The 10,586-nt window shown below is 47.7% G+C and overlaps 1 protein-coding gene across 1 annotated transcript; it reads right to left on the minus strand.

Annotated features, from left to right (window-relative positions):
* Nucleotides 1-904: 904 nt before the first annotated feature.
* Nucleotides 905-4,565, minus strand: ORM1 (orosomucoid 1). Its single transcript, XM_081237337.1, has 6 exons — nt 4,418-4,565; nt 3,892-4,034; nt 3,574-3,644; nt 2,623-2,730; nt 2,384-2,487; nt 905-1,081 (listed from the first exon to the last, which is right to left on the minus strand). The coding sequence occupies exons 1-6, from the start codon at nt 4,532-4,534 to the stop codon at nt 1,016-1,018; spliced, it is 609 nt and encodes a 202-aa protein (XP_081093463.1). The 5' UTR covers nt 4,535-4,565; the 3' UTR covers nt 905-1,015.
* Between the last annotated feature and the right edge of the window lie 6,021 nt (nt 4,566-10,586).

Raw genomic sequence — 10,586 nt, forward strand, 5'->3', positions numbered from 1 at the left:
CATAAGCAGAAAACTGTGGAATTTTGTGCTCTGAGGAATAAAGTCCCTTAGGAGGTAAGTTTTCTAAAGTAAAGTCCTTGTTAGGGCCAGGATGTTGGAAAGCACACTAATTGGTTCAGGATTAAGGTTTGGTTTCCTTTTCCTTCTCCCTCCAGACCCAGCTACTTGGGGATGCTGCCGTGCGTGGGCCAGCCTGCTTCCTGACTTGGTAACAGGGCACCTCTGTGACCTTCATAATCAAGTGACAGAGACTCTATTTCATGTACTTAAGAGGAGAAACTTTCCTTCATTCCTGAAAGGATTTACTTTCGGAAACTCGATATGATCTGATAAGATTCTTGAAAAATCTTTTAAAAGATATTGATCATCAGTTTCTTGGTGACACCTGGGAGACATTTTGATATGAATGGTGAAATTTTGACAATATCTCATGAACTGAGCAAAAATAAAACCAAACTGATTCATCTTTTAAAAATAATTAAATAATTAATTAATAAATAAAGTAAGGGCCCTTGTGTTTAGCGCCACACTCCCGAGTCCTCACCACCCTCTATCTACCTGAACTCCTCTTCAGGGTCCTCCACTTCGATGTTCCTTAAACAGATCTTTGGCTTGCAGCGGGAACAGCAGGTGTTATCAAGCTCCTAATCTTTCTAGAGTGGTTCAGATGCCCCTTCCAGGTAGCCTTCCCAGATTTCCCCACTGGAGAAGGAAGCTTCCCCGTGCTGGGCTCCCACAGCACTCAGTGCATATAGTCCTCCATCCTGGCACATGTGCTGGGAATTATAGCAAGGGCCCTTCCAACCAAGGATCAACTCAGGGCAGTGGTCGGCCGGGGCTCAACTGAGGCGGGCACAACATGAATGAACGAATGAACAAACGAACAAGCAAATGACAACCTGACTGTACCACAACAGACGCTTTATTGATGCAACTGAGGGAAAGAGCTGAGGTACGAAGGGTGAGCGGGGGGCTGACGATGGGCCCGCAGAGTCCCCAGGGTCCTAACCCAATGCTAGGACTCTTCCTTTTCCTTCTTCCTTTCCTCCTCATGCTGCATATGCAGTGGCCCGCACAGGTCCTAGTGGAAGAAGGCAGCACATGATCGGGGGAGGGCGGGGGGTCTTCTGGGGGAAGAGGGAGGTACGCTCTGGACTGTGGCTCCAGCCCAAGCAGGGCTTCAGCTGGGTGACCCTGGGCAAGTCATTCTCTCTCTCTGAGTCTCAGCTTATTCACCTCTGAAATGGAGGCTCCAGCCCTTAACAACTGGCATGTGTGAGCACTTATGACTTGCCATGCCCTTCTGTTGATCTCCTGGATTCCTCACACCTTTTTTTTTTTTTTTTTTTTTGCGGCACGCGGGCCTCTCACTGTTGTGGCCTCTCCCGTTGCGGAGCACAGGCTCTGGACACGCAGGCTCAGCGGCCGTGGCTCACGGGCCCAGCCGCTCCGCGGCATGTGGGATCTTCCCGGACCGGGGCATGAACCCGTGTCCCCTGCATAGGCAGGCGAACTCTCAACCACTGCGCCACCAGGGAAGCCCCCTCACACCATTTTGAAGATGATGAGAGTGAGGCTCATGGTGACCTGCGGCCTGTCCGAGGTCCCCCGGCCAGTGGACGGGGGCAGCAGGCTGCTGGCCACGGGACCAACTCCAGTGTCTGTGTTCATACGCCTTTTCTCGGGGTTCCCGAAAGCGGGGGATGATTTGTGCCACTGGTGGTCACGGGAAATGACCTCAGGTGGCACAGATCTGTCTAGATGGAGACGTTTTTATTTTAATAATCATGAAAGTATTTCACATGTATCCAAAAACGTGTAACCAGTTTCTGGTTTGTGTAACCAGTTTAAATCAGCTCTGTGATTTCAGATATTATTGCACAGGACAAGACCATGTAAAGCCTTTCATTTAACACAGGTTTAAAGGGAAGTATTAAGAAGATTATACAGATAATGCTCAGTTCCAGCCAAAATTGGGACGGTGGTCCTGGACTTGCCGTTTGGGTGACACCTAAAACCACAAGACTGACTCCCCATCACACGGGCATTAGAAGCCTGGGGGTGTGGCAGGCAGCTGTAAATGATCATTCCCCATGTGTGTGTCTCTTTCCCAAGTTCACCACACCTTGGCTATGCTCTTCCCCTCCTGTTAGCCTTTACAATCCTCCCCACCTGCTCCAGGCGTCCTCCCTGATTCCCCGTGACTTTTCCCTCCTGGGCACTCGTCCATCACCCGGGGGCCCGGCAGTGAGGCAGGTGCTTAAACAGGATATCCTGTCTCGCTGTGCAGCTTTGACTGACAGCTTCCCTCTCTGGGCCTCTGAGGCTGCCCAAGGTGGGACCCCCCTCAGGGTGGGCACTGCCCGGTCCTCCTTGCACTTACCTTTTTCTCATCGCTGTACGTGATTTCTGACTCGTGAATGCCTATGCACTTGATGGCATCAAGGAACTCTTGCTTCTGCTCCTGGGTCACCTCTGGCTTGTCGGCTACGGGATGGAGCAAGGGGGCCGGGTGAGGATGATGGGGGACCTAAGTGGGAGGGCTGGGGTGCTGGGGGTCCAGCCCGAGTAGTGGTGGTCCTGGGGCGAGGCTTGGGTAGAGAGGGAGTCTGAGGTGTCTACCGTAGAAGGATATCCCCACATTCTTCTTGCCATTCCAGGAGGCAGAAAGCATGAAGGTCTTGGGGTCCTTGGTGAGCAGCACGTCAGCAAAGTGTTCTCTACCCGACTCTGGAGGAGAAAGCCTCTGATGAGACCACGGGGGCGGCACAACAGTTCCTATCTCACAGGGGAGGAACCTGGGTGTGCCCAGGGCCACACAGCCAACCAGTGAAGACCAGGGGTTCTCTTAGGCCACTGGTCACTCGCTCCTCCTGTGTGCCAGGCTCTGCACTGAGCACTCTCTATGTGTGGAATCATAGGACCCTCACATGGACCATGGCTGTCAGAGCCTTTCTCCCCATTTTACAGATGAGGAAATCAAGCTCAGACAGGAGCCTGGGGGCTGCAAAGAAGTGTCCGTTCAGTTCCATCAGCATTTGTGTGCTCCTACTAGGAGCCCTCTCTGCAGTGATGGTGGGGAAATGGGCGAAGTCACTGCCTGCCCAACGCAGGCTCCCAACCTTAGCTCCCCTAAGATAAGGAGTTTTCCCTGAAGATAAGGAGTAGTTGACAGAGAGGTAGGACTGGAGCCAGTCTGGGGTTTAGATCCTAGTTCTAATTATAAGCTGTGTGACCACGGGGAAACTACTTGACGTCTGTATTTCTCTATTTCCTCATCTGGTCACTGTAATGTCCTCCTAGGGTTGTTTGTGAGTATTAAGGGGGTTAATCCATGTAAAGCACTTCAAACAGTGCCTGGCACATAGTAAGAGCTCAACAATGTTGGCAGTTATTACTGATTATTTGCTGTGTGCAGGCACTGGGGCCACAGAGATATAAGAGGTGGGCCTGTCCCGTGTTCTCTGTGTTCAAAGCCCCCAGGGCCTTAGTCCAGGCCCCCGTCTTTAGGCTGGACAACGCACCATCTCCCCACTCCAGACAGCAGCCCTCCACCTGAGGGCTGGCCCTCACCATATTTAGACATGGTCCCATTCTTGCGATAGACTGTCACGAAGCTGGAGTTGTAGATGCACTTGTTCCCACTACAGTCAGACAGAAGAGGGGAGAAAAGCAGTAAGATGGTCAAGAAGTGGACGATCACCCATCTCAGTCATTGAGGGCCAAGAGTCAGGTGGCAGTTGGAGTCAATGCCCCCCATCCCTCCCCGCCTAGTCCATCAACGGGAAGGCTGAGGCCAGGAGGGAAGATGGACTTGCTCAAGGTTTTTCTGCAGCTGGGAGTGGAAGCCAGAAGCGGAGGCTGAGGGTGAATTGGTGTGTGGGGTCTCACGTGGTCTGGTACTCTCTGAGAATTATCTTGTCCTCCGCGTGCTTGGGCTCAAAGTAAAAGAAAGCTGCCTGGATCGATCTAGCCGACTCATTGTACTCGGGGTTTCGGAAGGCCGAGCCGATATAAAACCACTTGCCAGAGAGCTGGGGAGAAGCCAGGAACTGGTGATGGAGGCTGCAGCTGAATCCTTGAGAGTCAGCTGGGATGAGATCTCTCCCCTCATTTTACAAACAAGGAGAACTGGGACCCCAGATGAGGAGTGGACGTGAAAGAGCTCACTTGGAGGACCAGACATCTCCCCTCACCCCCCCACCCCTGGGCAGCCCCTCCTTGCCCAGTACAGAATTGTTCCCTGCTGAGGGACCTTGCAAAGAGGCGTCGGAGTTTGGAGGCAGAGAAATGCCTCCAGAGCCTGGTCAGAATTTCATCCCAGGACCCAGGATAGAAAAGGATGGCATCAGGAGGGCAAAGGGAAGCCCAGAGATGGAAGCAGCTGCCCATGGCACTCAGGGACTTGGGCACTCACCCTGTCCAGGGTGGCATTGGTGATGGGCTCCACCGCCGTCAAGTTGGCGCACGCTGGACTCTGGGCGTCCAGCAGAGGAATGAGGAACAGGACGGCGAGGGCCCAAGGCAGCACCATGCTGAAACCACGAGGCACCTGCACCCGGGCAAACTGGTGGCTGGAGGGTGCCAGTGACCTTTAAAGTAGCTGTGGGCGGGGCCCTGGGGGCAAGCTCTGACACAATCTGGTGAGCTCTTGGAAACGGTCTTACACAAAACCTTCCCTCCATCCCACAAAGCCAGCTATAGGTAAAGCCTGCAACCCCAAGTCTAATTTGGGTCCCTGACCGGGAGGGGTTACAAGGGTCCAAAGGTCTGGCTGTTCAAAGCCAAGGTGAATGTGAGCCGGACTGATATTAGTTAATGTGTTTAGATATTGATAGAGGGGCCTGTCAGCAAACTCTCCTGTTTTCATTCAATTCCTGTCCTACTAAGCGCCAAGACTTGAGAAGGACCCGGCCATAAATCAAGGGCTGAAGGCAACTTAGAGAGTTCCCAGGTGAGCGTAGGGGAGGGGGGAATGAGCGGGGGAGGGGTTTAGGGGTGGGAGGTGAGGGCAAACGGGGGATGAATTCCACCTGAGTGTGGTGACAACTGTGAAAGAGCCAAAGTCCAGAGGGCCTCCAACCCGGTCCTGGAGGCAGGGACCTTTCCAAAAGAAAGGGGCTCCTAAGTTGAATGTCTATTTCCAGTAAATGTTTTACTTGAACCATCTCTCAGTATCTAAAACAGGAAATTATCTCTGCGATATCCCCACCCCCTGCTATGTGAGCAGGGAGCTTGCCTCTTTTTTCACCCATATATTCCCAGCCCCGGGACAGTGCCCAGCAAGTAGTGGACACTCAGTATATACCATGGCATAAATAATTCCATTGCCCATTTGCATTTCTACATGACGGGGTCAAATCTTTATTCGAATAAATAAATACTTTCCAAAAGTACTATTATGATAAGCTTACAATTTTGTATTCTTATTCATTTCATGTATTTTGAATACTTTTTCATGTGTCAGTATAGTCAACAGTTGTAATTTGAACGGATGCATAACCTTTCATTCACTTCTTGGATTCTAACTTCCTTGAGCATGTCCTCTCTTTATATTTATAGCATTTTATTTTATTTTTTCCAGCTTTATTGAAATATAGCTGTCTATAGCATTTTATACTGTCATTTTTCCTCTGATGATATGTGTCAGAGAGCATCCAAATTTCTTTCAAGAGAAAGAAAAACATATGTCTTTAAATGCAAGACTTTACAATATTTAAAATCGCCCCCCAGATACACACAGAAATACATAAATAAATACATAAAATAGCCCCCAAACTAGAAACAATTCAGGTATCCACCAACAGGAAAATGGAAAAACAAACTGTGGCATTTTCATACAATGGAATATTACTTAGCAACCAAAAGGAATGAACTATGTATACATGTAACAGCATGAATGCACCTCAAAAACATTATGCTGAACAAAAGAAGCCAGACTCAATAGTGCACGGACTGTATGATTCCATTTATACAAAGTTCTAGAACAGCCAAAACGAATTATAATGGTAGAAATCAGATCAGTCATTTGACCGCCAAGGGGCATGAGAGAACTTTCTGAAGTAGATGGCCATGTTCTGTATTTTCACTGTGGTGGTGTTTACACACGTATGTATATTTGTGAAACTCCTTGAACTGGAAACCAAAAATGTGTGCATTTTACTGTGAGCCAATTATACCTCAATTAAGTTGATTTTAAAAAACCTCTCCCCCAAAAGAGAGAAAACCAAAACATGATAAATCAAAGAACACTAATGATTTTTAATGCTGCACCAATCTAGCGATGCAGAAATGAATCTTTCTCTACGTCCTTGTCAGAATTGGAATTTCCCTTCTTTTTCTTTTCTTTTCTTCTTCTTCTTTTTTTTTTTTTTTGCCAGCTCAGTTAGTGTTTTGAATTTGCATTGCTCTAATTGGAGTCTTGCAAACATGACTGGAGCTCTTCAAGAGGGAAGAGTGCAGGTGAGGGAGAGTGTGGTATGTGAAGGACCAGGCTGCTCTGTGTGGCTGGAGCCTGTGATGGGGTCGGAGTGATGGGGACTGATGCTTGGGGCCGTTGATGGGAACCCGAGCTGCAGAGCACGGAAGCCAGGCCGAGGAGTTTGCCGTGGAGTCTGGGGGTATTGGGGAGAAACGGAAAAATTTTAAGTGAGGTGAAGGGGGTTGACTAGTCAGATTTGCTCTTTAGAAAGATCACTCTGTCTGTCTACAGTGAGAAGAACAGGGAACGGGGAGGGCAAGAAAAGGAGAACTTGGCAGAGCAGTTGGGCAGTTGCATGGTCCAGGTGTGAGATGATGGGACTGGGCAGAGATTCTAGACACTATTTTACGGAGATGCTGAAGACTGTGTGGGGACAGTGCCACCTTAGACCTGGGCCACTGGGGCTCCTACCTGCAACCCAGAGCTTTAGAGGCCCTCACATACCACACACACACGGACACACACATACAAGGACACACACATGCAAAGTTCATCCAGCAACACACAAGCACCTCTGTCACTTGGGATCTGGTACCTGGTATTGGCACAGGGTGACCCTTAGCCCTAAACATCCTCATCACAACCAACCGTGTTCAGACCCCAGGGGAACAATGCTTCCCATCTTGTACTCTATCCTTGAAACATCAGGCATTTGGACATTGTATCCAAATGTCCTGAGGCTTTGCGGGTGATGCTACTGCTGATACAGTAGACAGACACCACTTCAGAATTCAGGGAGGATTTGAGTGGACTTACAGGTAATGAAACTGAGCAGGACCCTTCGGGGCCCTCCTGGGTTAAAAACAAAAAAAAAACCAAAACATGTTTCTTGTTTATAGAAAGAAAACAAAGTGGGGGAGGGGAGCCTTTAGTCTCCTAGGCCTTCTCTGAGTCCCAAAGAGCAGGCTCAAGCAGTTAATCATTAGGACTACAGAGACACAGGACTCCTCAACCCTCCTGAAGGGATGTAGATAACAATCTGATGCATATCTTTGAGCTGTTTTGCAGAAACTAAGACTCCAACCCAGGTGGAGGATGGTGACTACATCCTGACCACAAGCACAGAGACCCCAGACTAGTTGGAACCAGAAGGCTGATGATAAAGATTCCTGAAACATCCCCTTGTTACCTCACTACCAACCAATCAGAAGAAGGTCCACGAGCTGATCACGCATCCTACAACCCTCTCCCATTGACCCTCCTTGCTTTGAAAAACCTTGCGCCCCAGCCAGCTAACGAGATGGATTTGAGACAAGTCTAGGTCTCCCATCTTCTGTGTGGACACCTCCTTGATTAGTAAACCTTTCCCTGCTCCAGACTCTGACATTTCAGTTTGGCCTCACTGTGCGTGGGGCGTACGAACTTGGGTTCAACAACAGAAACAACAGAAAGAGAAGAGTTAACGTTCTCATTCTTCACTCTCAGCATAAAGGCAGTAAGTTCTTGCCACATCATCTCTTGCTTCCCAATAGTACTGAGAATCCATTTTTTGGCTTTTTGCAACGTGTATTTGATTTACAAATAGGCAGTATTTGCAAGAGTTGCACATGGTAGCTGAGAGATATTTTGCAATATGCAATCATTTGTATTCCTCTTAAATTCATGTGTAGGTAGATGGAACACACATTAGGCATGAATCTGATTCTTGATATCAGCAGCTAGAGGTTGAATGCTAGCCTTGTGAATAATTTACAGCTTTATAAAAATTTTGAACAAGACTTAATCTATTGATTAAATGTCCAAAACTTAAATTGTAAAGAGTCAGCTTTATTTAAAAATTTTGATTTATAACGTTTAGGTATTTAGACCAATGGTCTTTGGGCCTTCCTTTGTTCGTGCGAAGAAATGCTAGGGTTGCCTGTGTGGGGGAAGGGTGAACAGGGAGGGCCAGGAAGGAGCAGGACTCCGTCGTTTACCTGGAGCAATTCAGCTCTGGCCTAACCTGCATGCCTCTTGAAGCAAAACCACAGACAGTGAGTGCGATATACAGTAAGTCCCCTACATACGAACCTTCAAGTTGTGAACTTTCAAAGATGCGAACGTGCTTTCCAACCATGTCAGGCCTGAGTGAAATTGCAGCTTGCCCTCCGTCTCCTATTGCTGACGATCCTTCAGCTCTACCGTCTCCCACCTCCTCTCCCTCCTCCAGTCAGTAGCTCTTCTTGCCTGTTCACTCGATGCCAGCCCCTGGATGCCAGCTGTTGTACTGTACTACTGTACTTTTCAAGGTACCATACTGTAAGATTAAAGGTGTTTATTTTTTGTTTGTTTTTTATGTATTATTTGTGTGAAAAGTATTATAAACCTATTACAGTACAGTACTATATAGCCGATTGTGTTAGTTGGGTACCTAGGCTAACTTTGTGGACTTATGAACGAATGGAACTTAACGAACATGCTCTCTGAACAGAACTCATTTATATGTAGGGGACTTACTGTAATACAAAATATATACTTGGTCTCTACCTCCCTTTCCTGGCACACAGCTCATAAAACTCTTGGGCTCTCCAAAGTGATACTTGTCTTTTTTTATGCTAATAAGATGTCTCTTGGGTGGGGGCTCCTGGATAGACTCAGGATGGGAGCTGGTTACCAGGGGAACCAACTTTGTGATTAGAGGGTTGGAACTTTCAGCCCCAACCCCTCACCTCTGGGAAAGGAACTGGTGCTGGAGATTGACCTGGTCAATTGACCTGGTCAATCACTGACCTGGCCAATCACTGACCTGGTCGGTGATTTAATCAACCATGCTCACGTAATGATGCTTTCGGTAAAGTGCTAAATGATGGGATTTGGAGAGCTTCCAGGTTGAGGAACATGTGGAGGTGCTGAATAGGTGGCCAATCCTGTTGCCAGAATCTTGGCTCTCTGTGCCCCGATGCCGAACAGAAATACGGAGACAGAGATTTTGGAGGATAAGAGAGATGGCTTTATTCCTTTGCCAGGCAAAAGGGGAAAACACAGCAGGCTAGTGCTTCAAGAAGTGTGTCCCCCCTCCTGGGGAATTACAGGGGTTCTTATAGGTGGAGTTCACAGTCCTAAGTGAGTGATAAGGATCAAAATGGTGAAGGTCTTGCATTCTTCTTATTGCATTATTTCAAAACAGTCACCGCTGGCGTCAGGCAAACCGGTAACTGGGTGCGTTTGTCTCTGGGTTATCAGCCTGTGACCTTCTTTCTGAAATGCAAACAGCTACAAGGGGTGACTTGCTACAAGAGTGTGTAGGGAGAATAAACACTAGAATTCCCAGAGAGAGTTAGGGAGTGATTTATGCAGGACATAATCCACACAGAGAGTTAGGAAGTGATTTGTGCAGGATGTAATTCACATAGGGGCTAGCTTTATGAAGTACAGATCTAGTTACAGATACTACAGATTAGTAACAGTTAAAGTAAAGCTAAGAGTGATTAACTCTTTCAGGCCCATTTATTTCTTCTCGGTTCCCTTTACTTTCCTTGTTCTCAGGAGAAGAAAAACTTCATTTCTATTTTAGCTGCAATCCAAAGAGGGCGTGGAAGCTCCATGCCCTTTCCCACATACCTTGCCCTATGCATCTCTGCTATCTGACTATTCCTGAGTTGTATCCTTTTATACTAAACTGGTAATCTAGTAAGTAAACGATTCTCCTGAGTTCTGTGAGCTGTTCTAGTAAATGGCCAAACCCAAAGAGAGGGTTGTGGGAACCTCTGATTTACAGCTCATCAGTCAGAAGCACAGGTGACAACCTGGATTTGTGATTGGCATCTGAAATGGGGACAGTCTTGTGGGATTGAGCCCTTAATCTGCAGGATCTGATGCTAACTCAACTCTGGTTAGCGCTGAAACCGCGTGCCCCTAAAACTGAATTTCCTTACTGAGTTTATGATTAATCTCTCTATCCAAAATTTTATTTCCTTTCTTGTGCAGCCCCTGTTCCCCTTGGGATTGAGGAGTAACAAAGAAAAGGGGAGACTGAAAATGAGCAGGATCCTGCAGGGTCTTCCTGGGTACAAAAGCCTCTTCATGGCCCCTGTTTCTTTTTTTCCTTTAATATTTATTTATTTATTTATTTATTTATTTATTTTTGGCTGCACTGGATCTTCGTTGCTGTGCGTGGGCTTTCTCT

This window comes from Mesoplodon bidens, assembly GCF_964165515.1.
Source record: "Mesoplodon bidens genome assembly, chromosome: 6".
Lineage (NCBI taxonomy): Eukaryota > Metazoa > Chordata > Mammalia > Artiodactyla > Ziphiidae > Mesoplodon > Mesoplodon bidens.

Excerpts from the sequence above, each read along its gene's own strand:
- ORM1 (XM_081237337.1), bottom strand. The coding sequence starts at position 4,534 with ATGGTGCTGCCTTGGGCCCTCGCCGTCCTGTTCCTCATTCCTCTGCTG. Across the intron at positions 4,035-4,417 it reads CCAATGCCACCCTGGACAGG|CTCTCTGGCAAGTGGTTTTA; the intron begins GTGAGTGCCCAA and ends GCTTCTCCCCAG. Across the intron at positions 3,645-3,891 it reads CTCAGAGAGTACCAGACCAC|TGGGAACAAGTGCATCTACA; the intron begins GTGAGACCCCAC and ends GTCTGACTGTAG.